At 42.5% G+C, this 22,050-nt stretch overlaps 1 protein-coding gene across 2 annotated transcripts in view; it reads left to right on the forward strand.

Annotated features, from left to right (window-relative positions):
- Positions 1–22,050, forward strand: part of CAB39 (calcium binding protein 39) — a 71,259-nt gene that overhangs the window by 25,467 nt on the left and 23,742 nt on the right. For both annotated transcript variants that reach the window (XM_084779213.1, XM_084779214.1), the window contains exon 2: positions 6,146–6,302. In XM_084779213.1, the coding sequence (XP_084635339.1) occupies positions 6,189–6,302 (114 nt within the window). In that variant the 5' untranslated portion in view covers positions 6,146–6,188. The remainder of the gene's footprint in view (positions 1–6,145; positions 6,303–22,050) is intronic.

A 22,050-nucleotide genomic window follows, 5' to 3' on the forward strand; every position in this document is an offset into this window, starting at 1 on the left:
CAAAAAGCTAGGGAGATAGCTCAGTGATGAAAGTGCGAGGACTGGCACTCAGATCCCACATTCCATATAAATGCTGGGCGGGCAAGGTGGGCCCTCCTGTAACTCCAGCCTTGAGTCACTGAGACGAGAGTCCCAGAGCAAGCTGGCTAGTAAGACTAGCCTCGGCAGTGAGAGACCTTCCTCTATGAAAAACATCAAGTACATCCCTACATCAGCCTCAAGCCTCCATGATGCACACATGTACCCACCACACACTCAGACATGCATATATAACATGCTTACAACACACACACACACACACACACACACACACGAGAAAATGGAAAAAAGACATAAATAGGTAGGCTGTAAATATTCAGATTGTAGGGAAAAACAGCAGAGTAGTGAAATCATCAGAGCCCTTATTTTCATGGGACCTTTGATAATAGAGAAGGAACATAGATAAATTGATGTCAGGTTGTATAAGATCTGGAAAGATAAGGAGATGAGACTTTTAGAAACAACAGAGTTTAAAGGAAAGTGTGGGTAGCTATCCCCCTAAATTCAAATTTTTCTATGTGCTCCAAAAGTATGATACATAAATTAATTTTTAAATTATTTTTAAAAATTATATATATGCACGCACACACACACTAACAGAGGCCAAGGGTATCAGATGCCTCTGGAGATGGAGTTATGATGCTTGTAAGTCACCTGATGTGGTGCTGGGACTTTAACTCCCGTCCTTTGGAAGAACAGAGCATGTTCTTAACCACTGACCCATCTCTCCAGCCAATGATGGCCAAGGTAAAATACTTGTGTTTAAAGTATTTTCATTTTTACATCACACTGTAAATTAGCCATTGTTTTTCACATTTATATAAAAGGAAAGGGGGCTTAGAAGTCTAACTTGAGGGACAGGTGTGGTGGCACATACCTCTAATCTCAGCACTCAAGAGGCAGAGGTAGGCGGACCTCTGTGAGTTCGGAGGCCAGGCTGGTCTACAAAGTGAGTCCAGGACAGTCAAGGCTACACAGAGAGACCCTGTCTCAAAAAACAAACAACAAGAAGTCTTAAGTTGAGGTCTAGTGAAGGTAAAGATTTGAATCTAGTCTGAGACTATCTTTTGAAGCTAAGTAATTAATCACCATGCCTTCTGATACTGCCCTGTACTATCAAATAGCTTAGGGCTTAGATGCAATATCTGCTTATTTGATAATCATATGGATTAAGTAGTATTAACATGGTAGTGTGATTGCATCTTAGATCAGCTGAAAATATAAACATGGGTTTGCACATGCGGGGTTCACTTGATTGTTACTTAATCAGAAACCCTATTGGGCACTGGATGCAATCATCTTACAGCGTGTGGGCTTTTTTGTTCATTTATACTTCTTACATTTGACCAAGTTGATGAGTCAGATCTAACACATGTGTTAATACAGAGTCTTAGGAAGTGAGCTGTCTAGGAATGTGTTGTCATTCCACAATTTTTCTTATTGTCTCCAAACATACACCCACATCTATGCACACCAGAATGTTTTCTGGAAAACAGGCACTAGATGCCTTAAGTTTGTAGTACATGTTGTGGAATGACTGGCTATCCTGAGGCTGGCTTACGGGTCATTTGACTGTTTTTCAGTATTTGTTTAGTATGTGAGTGAATAGAAATATGATACGTAAGCCAGAGCAATCCAATTGCCAAAGTGGTAGTACCTAAGAAAACTAATTTTAATGGTGTAGATGTTCTTCTGGTAAAGTTTTTTTAAACAAAAGTGACCATTTCTAGCATCCTCTGGTCTCCTATCTGTTTTGGAGAAGAGAGTAGATACCAGTGTAACCAAGTACAAATATAAAAGCAAGAAATTAAAGGAATGCATTGAAGGCTGGCCAGTGGTGGTGCACACCTTTAGTCGCAGCACCCAGGAGGCAGAGACAGGCAGATCTCTGAGTTAAAGGCCAGCCTGGTCTATACAGTGAGTTCTAAAATAGCGAAGGCTACACAGAGAAACACTGCCTCAAAAAACCAAAAAGGAAAAAAAAGAAGAAGAAAAAGAATGCCTTGACCTGCTAATAGCCTCTTACTTTTTCTTAGGTAAGCCTTCATGTTTGAATTTTGCAGTATGAACAGTAAAACTCTTTGGGGAAAAAAAAAGTGCTAGGTGTTTATTTCTAAGTGGTAGAGGTAGATACAGCAACAAATGGAAATATTCATTCTTCTGACTTAACACCCCATCAAAGAATATGGAAATTCACAGGATTAGGCTTATGGACCCCAACCAAAAGGCAGTGCTCCTTTTTTCAATGATGATGGTGCTTTCTTCATCAGTCAGGTAATGCTTCACTCATTGTTGACAGTGATGTTTCCTTATCATCCTTGTCTTACTCTGTACTGCTATGACAAAATACTTAGCAGTAGGCAACAGTTCTGGAGGCTAAGTCCCATAATAGGTGGTGAGGTCTGTGTCCTCACACAGCGAAGGAAAGTGCATACATTCTTGCAATGCAGGCCATTATTAAAAGGCAGCATTAATCAATCCACAAGGTTCCATCCTCATGATGTGAAAACCTCCTAAGTCTCAGATTCTCAGTGTGTGCCTCAAGATTGTTTGTAGCATATGACCTCTCATATCATGTCCTACAAGTACTGTTGGTTCCATTGCAACCCCTGGCCTATATAGAGAATACCGAGTGTCCAAAAGAACAGAGATTTGCAAAATAGAATTTACTCAAATTGTGGGAGATTTAAGCAAGTGGCATCTGCTGTCACAGCCAAGTGTTGTGGTGGAATGGTACTAGGGCCTAGCACTAGAAACGAGAAGCAGAGCTTGGCTGGGCAGTGGCGCACACCTTTACTCCCAGCACTCAGGAGGCGGAGGCAGGGGGTGAGTTCAAGGACAGCCTGTTTTACTATCAGGTTCCAGGACAGCCAGGGCTACACAAGAAGAAAGAAAGAAAAACCCTGTCTCGAAAAACCAAATAAAGAAAAGAAGCAGGACTTGAATAAGATTTGAGTGTTAGGGTGACATTACAGGAGAAAGCAGCTGGACATGGAGGTATGAGTTGGTGGAACCACAGATGAAGGCTGTCAGAGCACATAAAGGGCAAGGGAGACAGCCAAGGGGAGCCCTGAGGGACAGCAACACCGGAGCAAAGATGAGTCATTGAATTAATTTCAGAAAAGTAACAAATGCAGAGAGAGGAGAGGAAGGCAGCTGGTGGAGAGCAGCTAGGCCTAGTGAGTGGTGGGTACCAGTTCCAAGTTCAGCTTTCAGTGCTCAGTGCTCATTTTAGCACAAAGTGATGTGTTAAATTATCCTGCCCGTTTCAAGTCACCCTTAGTCACCCATGGTCTCCAGAGCCTTAGGATTTAAGCATGTATCACTGACTGCCATCACAAATAGGTGCTATACTTTAACTTCAGTTTTGTTTTGTTGGTTTTTTGAGACAGGGTTTCTCTGTGTAGCCTTGGCTGTCCTGGACTCACTTTGTAGACTAGGCTGGCCTCAAACTCACAGTGATCCACCTGCCTCTGCCTCCCGAGAGCTGGGATTAAAGGTGTGCACTACCACACCTGGCTTAACTTCAGTTTTAAAGCTTAATTATGATATATAAAGGAGGGGTTTGCATCCATCGTGAATAAGTTTCCTGATATGATTGGATCCTGTGTGGAACAGCTACTTGTCTTAAGTATCAGCGATTACTTATCTCAGAGTATATTGGATTCATTTTTTATGCTTCTGGTTGGATTAGTTTAGAAGAGCGATTATGTCATAACCTTTTTTGAATAAAGGAATTTGATATACACGTTCTCTCTGGCAGCTGTGTTTTGTGTTGTGACCAACACTCATGGGCTTTTTAAACCTCCTTTAACTGGCCACCTCTTTCACAGTCTAGCCAGAGTGGAAAACAGTGGTGTAGCTCCAGAGTACTCCCTGCAGAACACCAGATACAGACAGAAGGATTCTCTTTCCAGAGAACGTGTGGTGTGACCGACTGTGTATGTGGAGACAACCTGTTTGTTCCTACCCCCAAGAAGGGTATAAGGAACAATAATAGAAGAGAATGATTTGGGATTTAAATGCCAGCGAGGCAGTTGAGCAGAGACAGTATAGGACTCGTCCAAATTTGTTATTTAAAAAGATGCTTAGAGGGCTAAAGAGATTCCTTAGCAGTTAGGAGCACTGGGTGTTCTTCCAGAGGACCTGGGTTCAATTCCCAGCACCCATATGGTGGTTCACAACTGTCTAGAAGTCCTGTTCAGGGGATCCAACACCCTCACATAGACATACTTGCAGGCAAAACGCCAAAGTGCATAAAATAAATACAGTATTCTTTTTTCTTTCTGCCTTCTTTCCTTTCTTCAAGACAGGGTTTCTCTGTATAGTCTTGGCTAGGATTAAAGGCATGTGCTGCCACCACCACCTTGTTCTTTGTAAACAGACATGCATTTTACTGTATCATGGGGGGGCGGAAAGCTCAGATTTTCAAATGAATCATCAAAGGTCAAAGAAGGCATTAAGATGCTGTGCTGTGCAAGTATTGTCATATGCATGTTTACAAAAAAAAAAAAACCCTACCCATACAAATGTAGGGCTGCAGTATTTCAGACCTCTCTCTGATTTGGTGCAGGGGAGGGAGGTAAGAGGTACATGGTACAACTAAAAATATGACATTGGAAGCCACTAAGAGGTATTTAAGATTCTTCTGAAAAGTGTCATCTTCTTATATTTGATATAAGGCGGGGGGAATTTGGTCTGGTTTTGGTTTTGAGAGACATGGCTGTCCTGGACTCACTTTGTAGACCAGGCTAGCCTTGAACTCAGAGATCCACTTGCCTCTGCCTCCTAGAACACTGGGATTACAGGTAGGGGCCACCACACCTGGCTATTCATATGAAGTTACTTTAGTTCAACTTTCAAATTTTTATTTTCCATTGCTGGGGATCGAACCTACGATTTGGCAAATGTTGGCCATTCTCCATCCTGAGCTATAACCCACGCCCAGCTCTTCTCTTCTGTTGTTGTAATGAAAAAAAAACAAAAAACAAAAAAAAAACAAAAACCGTGACTGGCTGCCTGGAACTTCTGTGCAAATCAGGCTGGCCTCTTCTCTCCAGTGCTGAAATTATGAGTGGGCCTGGCTATCTTCCTGCGTGTGTATGGTAGCTTTTTGGAATAGCTGTAGCCCCTTTTCAGATAATGTGACATTGTGGTTTGTGTAGTTGAAATCTTGCTCTCCACTATACAGAAGTTAAGAGCTTATTTGCATCCTCAGTGAGGTGTTCAATCTGAGATGGTTGCATCTACAGTAGAAGAGTAGAAAGTCCATGATGCAACAGGGAGATTGATCCAAGGTGTTGTCAGGGTTCCCTTCAGCTTAGAAATACTCAGATACCAAGAAAGTGCATGCCTGTAAGACAACTCTACTGGGTGTTGTGGAGGAGCAACATGAACTCTGGGTTAGGAGCATGCTGCTGCTATGTGATTGGGCTCTTTCTCTGGCTTTTTGCTTGACTTTTGTCAGCTCTAGAATAGACATTATCAATTGCAGCTAAGGACAACAAGGTCAGTAGAAACTGAACTTGTTTTACATTAAGCCAGATTGTCAACCTTACTACACCTCCATAAGGAAGCAGAAATGACTGCCAGGGTCATCTGAATGAGGAACGTACTTTGTAGTATTGGGTCTGACAGTATAGCTTCCTTGTGACCCCGCTACACATGTCAGCAGCAGCATACACCTGTTTGGTGGGTAGTTAGGGTAACAAAAGGTTGGGAGGGAAATAAAATTGTGCTTTAAAAATCAAGAGTGTTTCAAAAGGCTTCTCTATATCAACCAAAGCTGTGAACATCGTATACAATGGTTTTAAGTTTTAGAAACATTTATTTAATGTGCATTGGGTTTCGCCTGTGTATGTGCCTATGCCTGATGTGTCCCTGTGTGTCTGAGGAGACAAGAACAGGGCATCAGAGTCTACTAGAGCTCATGCCACAGGGAGTTGTGAGTGCTGAGAACCAAAGCCCTGTCCTGGAAGAACAGCAAGTACTCCTAACTGCTGAGCTGTCTCTGGCCCCCAAGACAGCGTTCTTCACAGAATATAATGTGAAAGTGTGTCTTCTGTTGGCTCTACTTGTCTCACATGGGCCTTGTCTTGTGTTGCAGGTCAAGCAGGTAGAGTGCAGTGGAAGCCTCTGGTGCTGCCGTCATGCCGTTCCCGTTTGGCAAGTCTCACAAATCTCCAGCTGATATAGTGAAGAACTTGAAGGAGAGCATGGCTGTTTTGGAAAAGCAGGACATTTCTGACAAAAAAGCAGAAAAGGTATGCATCTGGCTTTAATCCCTTTATTAAGGACCAATTACAAGATGGACTGCGAAGTAACTTTTGGGGTTTTTTTTTGTTTTGTTTTGTTTTTTTGTTTTTTTTGTTTGTTTGTTTTTTGTTTTGGTTTTTTGCTTTTTTGTTTTCTAGACAGGGTTTTTCTGTGTAGCCTTGGCTACCCTGGACACACTTTGTAGACCAGGCTGGCCTCCAGGTCACATCAATCCACCTGCCTCTGCCTCCCAAGTGCTGAGCGGTAACTTTTAAAAACCAATAAACTCCCATTTGGATGTAGTTTGTTTATTAAGTAGGGTCTTACTCTGTAGCTTAAGCTGGTCTGGAATGTAGGAATCTTCTGAGTGCTGAGATGGAGTTACAGGTGTGAGCCATGGTGCCCAGTGTTCATTAGTGCATTCTGGAAGTGTTAGTTACCTGATGCTGAAACAGTTTTTCCAGTAGCCCAGGGCTAGGCAGTAATAACTGCTACATCTGTGTGCTAGGCAAGTGTTCTACCTCCGAGTCACATTTTCTGCTCCTGGTTTTCTAGATTTTGTTTTGTTTTGCTTTGCTTTCTTCTCAATCCATAGTATTGCCATCAACCTAATGACTACAGTCTAAAACCTGGCTTTACCAAGTCAGGCCTTGCCCAGTCTTCTCAGAAGAATCCTGTGTCTTCTGCTTCCTCGTGAAGAGAGCCTGTGAGTTCTACTTCTCCTTGTCATCAATCTACGTCACGCAACTTAGCAGTTTTCCAGCCTCCATGAAGTCAGATAATCAAATAGACTGTTTGCAATGCCTTTGTCTTGTTGTTTTTCCCTGGAATGGTGTGCCCTTCCTCCATTTCCACCAAAGCACCATTCATCTTTCAAAGCTTTTAGATGGATTTCTTTTTCTTTAGAAAGCATCTCAGAGTCTTCCTTCTTCCATCTCACTCCTGCCCACTAAAACATCTCCACCATTTGGGCACCTGTGTTAAAATGTCAGAACAGGCACCATCTTGAGCTAGGTCACTCTTATATTTTGTCCCCATTGTTAGACTGGGAGCTGCGAGCACTATGCCATTACTGTCCTTAGGATGCCTTACACTAATAGCCTCGTTTACACTGACTCTTTTATGAGTGACTGCTGATGTAACCTTAACTAAGAGATCATCTCTTAGGCCAGGCATGGTGGTGCACACCTGTCCCAACTTACTAACGTGGTTCATAAGTGTAAAAATAGAAGTCTAGTTCCAGATAATGGAAACAATTATCTTCAGGAAATTAGAGGGGACAGTTAGCAGAACCACACAGGGCCAGAGGATGTTGGCCATCTACAACTGTAGAAAACACCTAGCAGTCCTGACAGTCCACGAGATCTAACATGAGGCAGACATAGCTTCAGCTAACAAGAATCAGAGCTGGCACATGTGCTAGCCAGCTAGTCTAAGAGAGCAGTGTGAAGGAGAGCAGACCCCATAGGGGAATGAATGTGTGCTTCATGCCTGTAGGAATTGCCTCAGTGGCTGGTCCTCCTTCCTGAAGTTGTTTATCATTGAAAGTATGTGTGTGTGTCATAAAATGAGATCCTTTTGTCAGTTCCTAAAAATACAGTCCACTCCTTAAAATCATTCTGTTCATCAAGGGATGTGTATGTTGCGGGGAAGGGGGGCGACTGGGGATTGAGTCAGGGCTTTGCAAATGCTAGGCAAGTTAACTACCACTGAGCTTCACCGCAGCCTTCTCATCACTCCATTTTTGGCACTAGGAATGTCATACATACAAGGTCTCTGCTTTTAGAGCTTCCATTGTAGTTGAGAAGGACAGATGATGGACACATACAGAAACCAGAATTTCAGGTAGTCATAAGTTCCATGAATGCAAAGGACTGACAGACTAACAAAGTGTAGTTTTGTTTTGTTTTTGTTTGTTTTGTTTTTAGACAGAGTTTCTCTGTGTAGCCTTGACTGTACTGTACTCGCTTTGCAAGACAGGCTGGCCTCAAACTCACAGAGATCTGCCTGCCTCTGCCACCCGAGTGCTGGGATTAAAGACATGCACCACCATGCCCAGCCCAAAGCGTAGTTCTTAAGCTGTTTTTTGTTTTTGTTTTTTGAGACAGTTTTCTCTGTGTAGCCTTGGCTGTCCTGGAACTTGCTCTGTAGACTAGGCTGGCCTCAAAAATTATGAAGACCTAAAAAAAAACTTTGCATGTAGAGTATTGATATTATCCCATTAGATATTAAAATCAAAGTTTTAAATACTCATTCAGAAAGTAATAAGCACATTCCAGTTAAATAAACAACATTTTATGGAAAATAACCATATATCATTCTAAACAAAGAATTCAGGAAGAACAGCAGCTTTTAAATCTCTTTACTATGCTGATGGAAGGGCACTGGCTCCTCACACTTGAGCTGCCATCCCACGCTTACACATTATGCTGGTAAAGAGGGCCAGGGCTGTAGAGATGGCTCAGAACTTGCTATTCTTGCAGAGGACCTGGATCCATTCCCAGTACCCACATGGCATCTCAGAACCATCTGTAATTCCAGTTCCCAGGACCTGACGCCCTCTCCAGATCTCTCTTGTGGGCTTCTGCATACATACAGTATCATGCACATACACTTTTTTTTAAAAGAGAAAAGGCTGTTTTAATAACATTTTGGATAATTTTGAACATTTGATACTATACAAGAATTTGATAATTGACAGCTAGACTTTCCTTTTAATCATCGTGTTTATAAGGAACCGAAGCTATTTCATATCTTTTGTTGAATTACGATATTATCCAGAGACCTATTAGATTTATTCAACAATATCTGCTCTATAACCGGGCAGATATTCATCTATTCTAACCTAGTCAGGCTAGTCTAAGCGCTTCCCAGCCGTGTGCCTGTTACTTGCCATCCCAGTCTCACCTTGGCCTTCTGCTGTAACTCTGTCCTCATGGTGAACTCTTCCTGGTGCCTTCTCTTCTCTGCTCTTCTTTCCTTCCTTCTCCCCTTTTCTCTGCCCCTCATTGGGATCTGAAGTCCAGCTTTCTATCTCCTCTGCCAGTCATCATTTGTTTTGTTTTTGTTTTTTGAGACAGGGTAATGGCCCTGACTGTCCTCGACTCACTTTGTAGATCAGGCTGGCCTTGAACTCAAAGAGATCCACCTGCCTCTGCCTCCCAGTGCTGGGATTAAAGGCGTGCGCCACCACATCCAGCTTAAAATTAAATTGTTTATTAATTAATTTATTTATTATGTATACAGTGCTCTGCCTGTATGTACACCTGCAGGCCAGAAGAAGGCATCAGATCACATTATAGATCACAATTCTGAGCCACCCTATTGTTGCTGGGAATTGAACTCAGGACCTCTGGAAGATCAATCAGAGTGCTCTTAACCTCTGAGCCATCTCTCCATCCCCAAGTCAGTCTTTTGTTTCTTTATTTTGTCTTATTTTTTCAAGACAGGATTTTTCTGTGTAGCCTTGGACTTGGTTTGTAGACTAGGCTGGCCTTGAACTCCCAGAGATCCACTTGCCTCTGCCTCCCAGGTACTGGAATTACAGGTGTGTGTCACAGCACCCAGCGGCAGCTGTTTAGCTTTTTTATTAACCAAGCAGAGATAGTTAGGGAACATTCTTTACACAGCATTGATACAGGAGATTCTTCAGTGATCATGACAGTGCCCATGTCGGGACTGCAACCTGAACCAGGGGCACAGAAATCAGCATCTGAATACACAGTGCACAAGACCATTCCCCAAAAATCTTTTATACCAAATTCTGTACTTAAAGAAGAAATTTTAAGCCAGGTGGTAGCGCACACCTTTAATCCCAGCACTCAGGAGGCAAAGGAAGGTGGATTTTTGTGAGTTCCAGTCCAGCCTGGTCTACGATGCAAGTGCAGGACAGCCAAGGCTACACAGAGAAAACCCTGTCTCAAAAAAACAAACAAAACAAAAAGAACAAAATTTAATAACCTTAATGACTTTCTCTCCCCCCTCTCTGTTTTTGTTTGGTTGGTTTTTGGTTTTTCTTTTTTTAAAAAGGATTTATTTATTGTACTTATTGTATATGAGTGCTTTATCTGCAGAAGAGGGTATCAGATAACATAACAGATGCTTGTGAACCACCATGTGGTTGCTGGGAATTGAACTCAGGACCTCTGGAAGAGCAGGCGGTACTCTTAACCACTGAGCCATTTCTCCAGCCCCTGTTTTTTGGTTTTTCAACACAGGGTTTCTCTTGGCTGTCCTGGACCCACTTTGTAGACCAGGCTAGCCTCGAACTCACAGTGATCCTCTTGCCTCTGTCTCTCAAGTGCTGGAATTAAAGGTGTGCGCCACCATGCCGGCCATTAATGACTTTCTACTGCTTCCTCATAGGTATACTTTCTTCCTTCCCTCCATCTTCTCCCTTAGCTTAGACTTTTCTCACACTTGTCACCCTCCACCCTAAAACTTTCTGAGTTCTAAGATTATAGGTGTGTGCCAGTGTGCACAGATCTCCTGGACATTCTTAGGTGAAACCAGCAGGGTTTTTTGTTTTGATTTGGTTTTGTTGTTTTTTTAAGTAAGTATGTGGTCATGCAGGTTTAAATAACTGGCACCACCTTGCACTGTTCTAGAGTATCATTCCTTTCAGTATAAATAGCAGTGCAGTGGGGTCAAGGCAAATGATGTCATATCATTGATGTGAAAACCTCAGACCTTGGAAGCCCAAGAGTCCACCCTTTGCAGTGTACTGTGATAGTGGGAATTATGGCACGGAGGGGACAGGCTACCCAGATGCAGAATAGCCAGATGTTGATAAGATTACAGACAAAACTCTTAACTAAGAGCTGGCTTGGTGGAAGTAATATAAGGAAGTGGTGGAATCCATATCATCTACTTGACTGAATCAGCGTTTCGGTGTTTTTGTTTTTGTTTTTGTTTTTGTTTTTGTTTTATTCACAAGCTGTTTTGTTCTTTTAGAGGACAGTTGGAATGCCAGGATCATTTTTGGTGATAGCACTAGGGGAAGTCTGCTGCTAGCATTCAGTTAGTAAAGCCAGGCATGCTAAAAATAGAACAGCAACAAAAAAGAATTACCCAGTGAAAATGTCATTAGTGTGAAGGTTGAAAACTACCACTCTAAGCCAGCATTGCACAAGAGTAGACCTGCTCTGAGCATAAAACAAACATGGGAATTTCTGAAAATAAATTTTAGTTCAAGGTGGTGGGGCTGTTAGCATAGAAGCAGTTTCACAAGCCTCTCTCTTCTCTCTCTCTCTCTCTCTCTCTCTCTCTCTCTCTCTCTCTCTCTCTCTCTCTCGTCTCTCTTTTTCCTGCTCTCCCATGCTTCTATAATAAACTTCTCCATATCTTATCTTGCTTTTCATATTTAACAGATGCAGTCTGAAGAATTACATGTAAATTACTTATCTTGAAACAGAGTAAGAGTAGAGGAGAAAACACCTGAGATTTCTGACTGATTTGTCAATATCTAAAAGGAAATGGTGACTGCTGTACATGGTGAAGGAGAAAGAACTGAGACCTAAAATATAACTATTGCAAACAAAATGGGGGGGGAGCGCAATTGACAATAGTAAGCTATTAATGTTTACAAGATGCAAGAAGAGCTATGCCAGAAGCTATGCCTTACTCTGTTTGGTCTCTATCGTCCTAGGGCATGACTCCATGCTTGTAGGCACAGACCAAAAAAGTACCCATGATTCTTCCAAAATCAGTTGTTTGAAGAAAATAATGTTTTAACCCAGAATCTAATCCTGTCTGTGGTCAGAGCTATCTCTGACTCTGTGTAGGATTTCTACAGTGCCTATAACCATTACATGGGCCAAAAGTGCTGTCTTCAGGCACATATTGTCTAAGTCTATTTTGTAAGACCTTTTGAACAAAAGATGGTTTTTAAATTCCTAAGAAGTGACAATCCAAGCCTATTTTTCCCTGCACCCCAGAGGCAGGCAGACGGTCGCTGTGAGTTTGGAGCCAGCATAGAGCTTCAGGACAGACAGGATTGTATGAGAACCTGTTTCAAACAAACACAACCAAGTACATGAAATAGAAATTGTGTGTGTCCTGCAAGCCTGAAGTGTTTATCGCCGTCACTGGACACTGAGGTCCGAGCGTAGTGTCCCCCACTCCCATCCACACTTTCCCTCTTAATCTACGCACAGCCTTGCCTGAAGCCTTTGCATTTGGCCCTTGTCTTCCTGCGAGAACTTCTTCCTAGCTCCCTCTGTGGTTCCAAATCTGCTCAAATCTTGTTTGGGCAAGGCTGGTCTTGAACATGGAGAGTTCTTCCTGACTCTGGGACTAAAGGCATTCACCCCCACATCCTACTCCGTTTTGCTTTAAATATTTATTTTCCTTCTTTCACCCAGTGGGCAATAGCATTATTCTGTCTTCCCTTTGTGTGCTTAGTGCTGATGTGTGCTAGCTCTGTTCACATTGACAGTAGTGTGGCTGAGCTTCAGCAACACATGAGTGTTATAAGGATATCAGGTTTAAGGCAGAAAGGCTTTCTGGTTTGCAGGGGTCCTGAAATAGGCCAGTTGCACCAGGGTTTAGTTTCCTGAGTACTTACTTTTTCACTTCATGTACACATACACCCTCAGGTATCACTCTGCTACCCAGGCTGGCCTTAAATTCCTGTACCTTTGCCTTAGCCTCCCTACTTATATTTTTGAGGGGAAAGTCTCATAGCCAGAGTGCTACCAGGGGAGGTTATACTGGACACAACCATAAAGGCTGGAGAACATCCCTGCCTTCCTGCCATGGGTAGGAGAAAAGTATGCATTATGGGGTGCAGGGCCTGTTTACATTGATCCAGTAACTTAAACATTTTAAAAATAATTCCTAAAGCTAAATAAAGTTCTCATGTGGTTGCATGTGGATTCTAAGGAACCTTCCTACTTCAGGGGTCACTTGCCTACCTTCCAAGGGACTGAAGCTCTGCTCATCTCAGGCGCTTCTGGGCATTGCTATGTGCAGCTACTTCTTGGACCCCTTCTCAAAAGTCTAAGGAAACAACTTAACCAAATTCTTTCCTTCTTACCCGATGGAGGAAACAGTGAGGGACATGGGACTTCATTTTCCAGTCAAGTGAGTAGCTTGTCACAAGGGACACTCCTGAGTAAGTATTTATATAAACCGTTGGCTGCTGTTAATGAAGCAGTCTGCCTGTGAAACCTAATATGAGGCTCCCTGGCCATGCAGGAGTAGCATCTGCGTCTCAGAACACCATGTCCAACTGATGAACACTTGAAGAGTGTCCTGCCAACTAACACATGAGGTCATTCCATGTGTGAGTTGCTGTCGACGCTAGAGTGCAGGTAGAGCTAGGGATATGAGTTAGCCCTTTCCAAGGAAATGAGGGGCACATGAGAAGGCGGGTCAGCCCTGCAAGGCTGGCAGCTGAAGGAAGGCACAGTTGCTATTAGATATCAGAAAAGGATGGCGTCCGGGGAGGGAGCGCAGCTGCAGCACACCTGGAAGGGAGTGGGGAGGAGTGTCAATGCTCAGCTTTCACCTGGAGCAGAGAGGAAGCTATTCAAGGTGAGAGTGAAAGTAGATGACAGGACAAGAGAATGAAGACCCTTATTTGAGATGTGAAGTCAGTTAAGGGATCAGATGGTCCTCTAAGACACAAAGGATATCCTTGAGGCCCCTTGTTTAAAGGACCTGAACACAGAGTTAGAGCCATAGATTTTGTTACTGAAATGAGATATCCCCTACTTGGGAAGAAATGGCAGAACAAGAGTGCTGGTAAACTTGTCAGACTCTATCCCACTTCCACAAATGTTACATTTAATATTACCACACTGAGAAGACAGAAATCAAGAAAGTAACAGGGTGCACTGCAGTTAATGGATTTAGCCTTCAAATAACCTCTGGACCAGCGTCCAGTTCAGGGTCACACGTGACATTTAGTTGCATTTCCCTAGCTGCTTCAATCTGGAACAGCTTTTCAGTCTTCCTTTTACCTTGTGACCTAAATACTTGAATGTTTTATAGTATGATCCCTGATTTGGGTCTGGTGTGTGTTCATGATCCATGTAGGAGGGACAGTCTAGCAAGGAGCCCCTGTAGTTTTGTTAGAGGTACTATTCATAACAAGCACTTGGTGAAAGTGGTATTACACTGTAAAGCTAGTTTGTTTTTGTAGTTAGTATCTTGGGAACTGGGGGTTAAACACTCTGTGGTAGAGTACTTAACCACCATGTTCAAAACCTGTGTTCAGTTCCTAGTACTGGAAAGTGGGGTTTGTATTTTCAGTCATACATGGAGGCATATGCCTATACTCCCAAGAGGGTGAGGCAGATTACCGTCAGTTTTAAGTTAATTCAAACTGTATAGTGAATTCTAGGTCAGCCAGTGCTAAAAAGTGAGGCCATATCTCAAAACAAAAATATTCGGGGCACAGCACATGTATTCCAAGATTGAGTTAAAAGGGAGCAGTTTCAGTATGGAACAAGAGTTTAGGAAGTGTTCACTGGACAGTCTCATCATAGAGGGGTAAAGCGAGACGTGCATATCCAGAGTAGGATACTAAACAAAAGTCTGGAGGAAAGCGCAGCCAGTTTGAAATGTGTACCACTAGGAGTTACTACTTGGAAATCAGTCCAGCCGACAGTGTGCCTGAGTTGGATTGAAATCAGACAAGCAGCACAGATCATCAGTAAATCAAGTATGCAGGTCCGTCACCATTTACAGTGGCTACAACTCTGGGAGCTAGCTGGGCGTTGTGGCGCTTGCCTGTAATCCCAGCATTCCGGAAGCGGAGGCAGGCAAATCTCTAGAAGGCCAGCCTGGTCTACAAAGCAAGTCCAGCCCAGCCAAGGCTACACAGAGAAACCTTGTCTCAAAAAATAAAACAAACCAACCTCTGGGAGCTGGGGTAGAAAAGTTGTGGGTAAAATCATCCTGGAGTGTAAGGAATCCAGAGGCATTGATCTCTTGTGGCAGCACTGAAGCGCACAGATGATGTCTCATGAGGCAGCTTGACAGGAGGAGTGTTTAGATTTGCTGTAAGTGTGACTAACAGCAGTGGATGTGAGGACATAAGTAGGAAGTGCAGATAAGAAGGATGTGGTCAGAGAAGCATAGGGTACCCTGGCTAATGCAGACTGCAGAAAGGGGGCTTGGTGTGGCCTCAGCAGAACACTGAGGGAACCAACCAATTCAAACATGACCATTCTCTCTGTGGCAGTTTAAGTCAGTAAAGATCCTGCCTTGTGAAACCTACCCTGCACTTTTGTACCCTGTGTGTGTGTGTGTCTGTCTGTCTGTCTCTGTTCTTTCGCACTGGTTTGCTTGCTTTTTGTTTAATCAGTTGGGAATTGTTCAGGTAATAGGGATCAGAAATCACACAAGTAGTTGAAATAATTAGACCCTGGCTTTGATCCCCACTGCATAAATGAATACTCAAACAATAAATACATGGGTAAATTAAATAAATAAGCCATAAATTGGCAGAACATTCAAACAAGTCTGAAGTAGAGTGAGTGAAAAGAAGCTGACAGACAGTACTCAATTTAGTGTTAGACTAATGATTCTCAACCTTCTTAATGCTGTGTCCCTTTAATACAGTTCCTCATGTTGTGGTGACCCCAACCATAAAATTATTTTCATTGCTACTTCATAACTATAATTTTGCTACTATTATGAACTGTAGTGTAATTATCTAATAGGCAACCCCCCATAAAAGGGTTGTTCAGCCCCCAAAGGGGTTGTGACCCACTGTTTGAGAACCACTGTTTCAGGCTGTGCAGTTACAGTGATTAGGTTGTAAGTTGAATAAAAGGCACACTTACCTTTGAACTTACTAGTTTCCCATACAGAGTAATATACAGTGTGTGTGTGCTGTGACTCAAGATTTCCAACACAGGAGGCATAGAAACAAACTGCTCTTTTCAGTTAGTTGAATATCAAATGCAGGAATTGATTTTCCTTGGGGTTAGCTTGAGGAGATGTCTGCACAATGACTATGTGGACACCAGGATCCAAGTTTAGAATACTTGGTCCTTAAGTAAAATGGCAGCCTTATTTGGTCAGGCAAATACTGCTGTGATTACTTTGTTGATTCCTTTCCATTGAATTGTGGTTTCTAGCCCCAACCCCATCTCTGGTGCTTTGTTTCTTTCCTCATCATTAAAGTCAAGTGTTTTTTCCAGTACCAGGCAGAGCATTTGATTCCTAATTCTAGTAGCTGCCCTCTTTCCTTTCTCTGTCAATAACTGAAAGATAGCTCAGTTGTTATCTTGCTTTGCCTCTTTGGTGAACCAGGAGTGCTGGGGGAGTTAAATGAAGAGTGAACATTAGTCGCTTCTTTCTAGAAGTAAACCAGACGAGCTGCTTCTAACCACCACCACCCCCTCCATACGCACACACTAAACTGTTTTGCACAATCTAATCTCCTTCTGGGCTCTTTTAAACACTTTTCCTTTTGCCTTCTCAGTGGGGTGATTGCTCTGCCTCTGTATCTGCCTCATGTACGGAGCACCTACAAGCTCTCAGTGTAGCAGAAGGGAACAGTAACTGGGAAATCACAAGGAATAGAAAAATCATATGTAACTGTTAGAAACAATATGAGGAAGAACTTGACAAATGCGTGACAGAATTTACCTAGGAAGACTTTTTGGGGTGGTAGGAGGGAATGGTCAAGACAGGGGTTCTCCATTCTCCACAGTTGAGTGGAGAGTGGGATATGACTTTCACACAAACTCTGGTGCCTCATATTTGACCACATCCCCTGGAGGGGGAGACCTGGTGGCACTCAGAGGAAGGACAGCAGGTTACCAAGAAGAGACTTGATACCCTATGAGCATATACAGGGGGAGGAAATCCCCCTAAGGAACAGTCATAGGGGAGGGGAATAAGGGGAAAATGGGAGGGAGGGAAGAATGGGAGGATACAAGGGATGGGATAACCATTGAGATGTAACAAGAATAAATTAATAAAAAATTTTTTTAAAAGCAAAAATAAAAAAATAAAAATGCTTGCTGTTGCAGAGGACCCACATTTGATTCACAGTACGCACATAGAGCGGCTCCCAACTACCTTTAACTCCAGTTTCAGAGGACTTGATGCTTTGTCCTGGCCCACATAGGCACACACACATAAACATAAGTTAAAAGTGAGCACTTTTTTAAAACCTAAATTGAAAGTCCCTTTTTCACTCCTGAACTTCTTGCCTTTGAAGATGAGAGGTGGTTTGATAGCTTTCCTTCCAGAATTTGTTTTGTCATCTATAGTTTTAAAGGATTCTTTCTCCATTTTCTTTTCCTTTTTTCTTTTTCTCACTGTTAATATTTTTTACTTCATAAAAGTAATAAGATGTTAACTGAATATCCCCCTCCCCTCTGGCTTTTAGAAATAATATGATAATAAAGACTCTATTCACAACTTGAAAAAAAAAAAAGACAGGGGTTCTCTGTGTACTCTTGCATGTCCTGGACTCACTTTTGTAGACCAGGCTGGCCTCGAACTCACAGAGATCTGCCTGCCTCTGCCTCCCGAGTGCTGGGCTTTTAGGCTTGTGCCACTGTACCTGGCTATCTAGGAAGACTTTTGAAAAAATGACCCAATACTGAACTAAGCCCTGCAGAAGGAAAGGGAGTTGGCCAGGAGGTAGGTGCAAAGAACACGTGAGTATAGGAAACCACACAAGCAAGGACTCTGAGGGACAACGTGTGTGCCCATAACATGAGTAAATAGACAGGGGAGAAACTATAGTGCAGGTCTAGCTAAGACAATAGGGCCAGACTTTGTAGGGGTGGGTTATAGATCATGTTAAGAAAGAGTTTGCACCATTCTAAGAGAAATAAGTAATCATTGGAGTATTTTACTTTATTTTCATTGGAGCATTTTAAACAGAATGTCTTTTTCATTTGTGTTATGATTTAGAAAAGAATGTAAGAGTCTTAACAGGAGTACAAAGAAATCCATCAGTAGGCTACTTAGTCGTTTCCACAGGAGTTACAGGACTTTGATTCTGATGGTGATGACCGAGGAGACAACAGATGTTTGGATCTGGGAGAGTTGGGGGACAACTTGCCCATTGCTGACTCAAAAGAAGAATTGGTGACCCCTGAGTTTCTAATATGTGCAGAGGCACCTGTATCAATTGCTACCTGGTCTAAGAATCCTAAAAGAACACCAGGCAGTGGGCAACAACCTGAGTTCTGGTTTTTAGTCATTGGATTTGAAGTAGGTACCATATCACAAGACTTCTAAATAGAGACATTTGTGTAGACTGCTGAATGTCAAAGCCTGGGAGAACTGGAGCTGGGAATCTGTGGGCATCTGCCTTTTACAGTAATTAAAGCAATGGTTGTGGCTGAGATCACTTAATGAGAAAGTATAGAATAATAAAAGAAAGTGAAGGAAGGAAGGGAGAAAGAAGGCCTCATACCTGGCCTCGTGGAACACTTGCTGTTGAAAGGTTTAGTTAAGGAGGGCAAACTGAAAAGGAGACCAAGAAGCACTACAGAGTGGGAAAGGTAAAAATTAGGATAGGGAAGAGTACAGTAAGCAGCAAGTACAAATGTGCAGGCGTCAGGTGATTAGTGGAATGTAAGTCACCCTTAGCTAGCCAAAAGCAATAAAGTGGTAGGTGTAGGAGCCATGTGGGGTTGGGATGAGCAGTGAATACGGAAGGAGATGTAGATTGTGGCAACCATGGACAAATATTTGAGAGACTTACTTATGGGTGAAGTGGAGCTAGGAGGAATTTGTGGTGTCCAGAAAGAGCTTATTTGGTTCTGTTAAGGGGAGTCTTGATCATGTGTAAAAACTGAAAACCAGGTGCATGAATTGGCTATATGAGGAGAAGAGATAATACGTGGGGTTCCCAAGAGAGCAGATGGGGGGCATCAGAATCCAAAAGCAAGAGAGCATTGAGAAGTGGATGTGTGTGACTCACTGACATGCCTCCCCACCATAATGTGGCAGGTAGTGCATCTTCTGAAAGGGAGGGGTCTTTGCTAGTAAACCTAGCTTTCTGCTCAGAAGTATGATAGCTTTCTAATTTGTCCCTGCCACTCTTGTGTCTTTAAAGACAACTTTATTGACTTTACATGCCATGAAGTTCACCCATTAAAGTATGTAATTCTGTGTCCTTTTAGTTTATTCATGGATGCATGTGACCATAACTGCAGTCAGTTCTAGAACACCTCATTATCTCAAAATGAAACCCTTGCCCTTTAGCTATCACTTTTTCAGGCACCTGTACCTGTCAGAAGAAAGCATGGAATTTGACCTGAGTTCTACTTTTTAAATTATAATCATTTCAAAACTGAGAGTTTCTAAGTGTTAAACTCCACTTCCTCTGCCCCCGAGTGCTGGGGTTAAAGGCGTGTGCCGCCACCGCCCAGCGTTTTAATAACATCTCTAACTTCAAGTAGTTCGTCTTCAGGAAATACGATACTGCATTATCTACACCTCCAACACTATATTGCCAGTGCCCCTCCTGAGCTATGGCTGACATGCGTTTTTGCTCTATATTCAATAACCTTAGAATATGCTATTTTTGCTTTAAACAACCAAATTTTCATTAAACTAATCATGAAGGAAAACCATATTTACTAAATTTCTCCTCCTTTTTATCTAATTTTAATGCATCCCAAAACCTTTCCATTTTTGTCTTGTTCTGTTTGTGTGTGTGTGTGTGTGTGTGTGTGTGTGTGTGTGTGTGTGTGTGTGTGTTATTTTGAAACAGGGTCTCACTGGAAAGCCCTGGCTATCCTATAACTCAATATGTAGAATTATTTTTATTTTTAAAACATATTTTCTTCCTTCCTTTGTTCCTTCCTTCCTTTTTTTCTTTTTTGCTTTCCCAAGACAGGGTTTCTCTGTGTAAGAGCCTTGCCCTGGATTTATTTTGTAGACCAGGCTGGCCTCAAACTCACAGAGAACCTCCTGCCTCTGCCTCCCACATATTGGGATTAAAGGTGTGCGCCACCACACCTGGCTGCTTAAAACATATTTTATTGGAGTATAAAATTCTGAGATGATAGCTAGGTAGTATGTTTTTCTCAATAGTTTATTATTGTTGTTGTCTTTCGAGATAGTTTTTCTGTGTAACAGAGTCCTGACTGTTCTGGAACTCACTCTGTAGACCAGGCTGGCCTTGAATTCACAAAGATCCAGCTGTCTCTGCCTCCCCAAGTGCTCTGATTAAAGGCGTGTGCTAGCATTGCCTAGCTCTACTAGGGTTCTTTAGTGGAACTAATAAAATTATGATATATTATAAAAGGGGATGTGTGTCTGTGGTGTATATGAGCAGAGGCCAGTTGTTGGGTTTCTCTCTCTCTCTCTCTCTCTCTCTCTCTCTCTCTCTCTCTCTCAATTTTTTGAGACAGGGAATCTCACCCAAGGTCCAGAAGAGGGAGGGTATCATATCCCTTGTAACCAGAGTTACCAGACTGTTGTGAGCACACACATAGGCCTAAAACACAAACTTGGGTCCTCTGGAAGAGTAACCACTGTTTTTAAGACTGAGCCATCTCTCCAGCTACCTTATCCCTACTTCTTACATTTGAGATTTATTTGCATTTTCACAGTTTTTATCAAATTTATATTTTGTTGTTTAGGGTTTTGGGTTGTTTGTATGTTTGTTTGTTGAGGGTCTCTATGTAGTCCTTGCTATCCTGGGACAGTGTAGAGACCGGACTGGCCTCAGATTCACAGACATCTATGCCTGACTCTACCTTTCAAGTGTTGGGATTAAAGATGTGCATTTGGCAAATCCAAAGTTGTTTTCATTCATCACATTTTCAAATATTTTGTCTGCCCTTAATCCTGCTTTAGGGACTGTAGTTATAAATACCACTTTAAGTTATTCTAAAGCTCATGAGTGTGATGTCCCCCTCTACTTCACTCCCATGATTCAATTTTGGGTAGTAATTACTTCTACTCAGCAATGCTTTCTTCTACAGTGTCTTATCTGCTGTCAACGGTAATTTATGTCTTTAGTTTCCCCATTTGCTATCCTTGGATTTTCTTGAATATGTTACATATTGGTATAGTGACTTTTTGCATCCAGTTTATTCTATCAGCATCATTTCTTTTGGTTGCTTGTATTTCTAGTTTCTCTCTTCAAAGCTTGATGTTAGGCTTTGTTGGATGAGATAAAAGCAGAATGTAGGCTCCACTACTCTTGTGTAACTACTGAGCAAACCACTTGAGTGTTCTGCTTGATGCCCTGTGACTTGGAGAGGAAAGGCCTTATTTCATCTTGTGGTTTTACATCATGAGGGGAAGTCAGGGCAGGAACTCAAGCAGAGGCTGTGGAGTAATGTTGCTTACTGGCTTGCTCCCATGGGTTGCTCAGTTTACTTTTCTGGGGGCTTGTGGGGGGGGGTTGAGACAGGGCATCTCTGTGTAATAGCCCTGGCTGTCCTGAACTGGCTTTGTAGACCACGCTGGCCTTGAACTCACAGAGATCCGCCTGCCTCTGCCTTTGCCTCTGCTTCCCAAGTGCTAGAATTAGAGGCACGCGGCACCACTGCCCCGCCAGTTTACTTTCTTATATCCCAGATATGGCATTACCCACTATAATCAAGAAAATGTCCCCAAGAGCCAGTTTAATGGAGTCATTTTCTCAATTAAGATTTCCTCTTCTCGAATGACTCTAGCTTGTGTCAGGTTGACAAAAACAAACAAACAAACAACAACAACAAAAAAAAAACAAGCCACCAATAAACAGTGCAAGTTCACAGTTTTAGAGGCTTCAGTGTTTTGTTGGTTCATTGCTTTTAGGGTTGAGGCAAGCCA

This window comes from Acomys minous (genome assembly GCF_964271855.1).
Source record: "Acomys minous genome assembly, chromosome: 4".
In the NCBI taxonomy this organism is placed as follows: Eukaryota; Metazoa; Chordata; class Mammalia; order Rodentia; family Muridae; genus Acomys; species Acomys minous.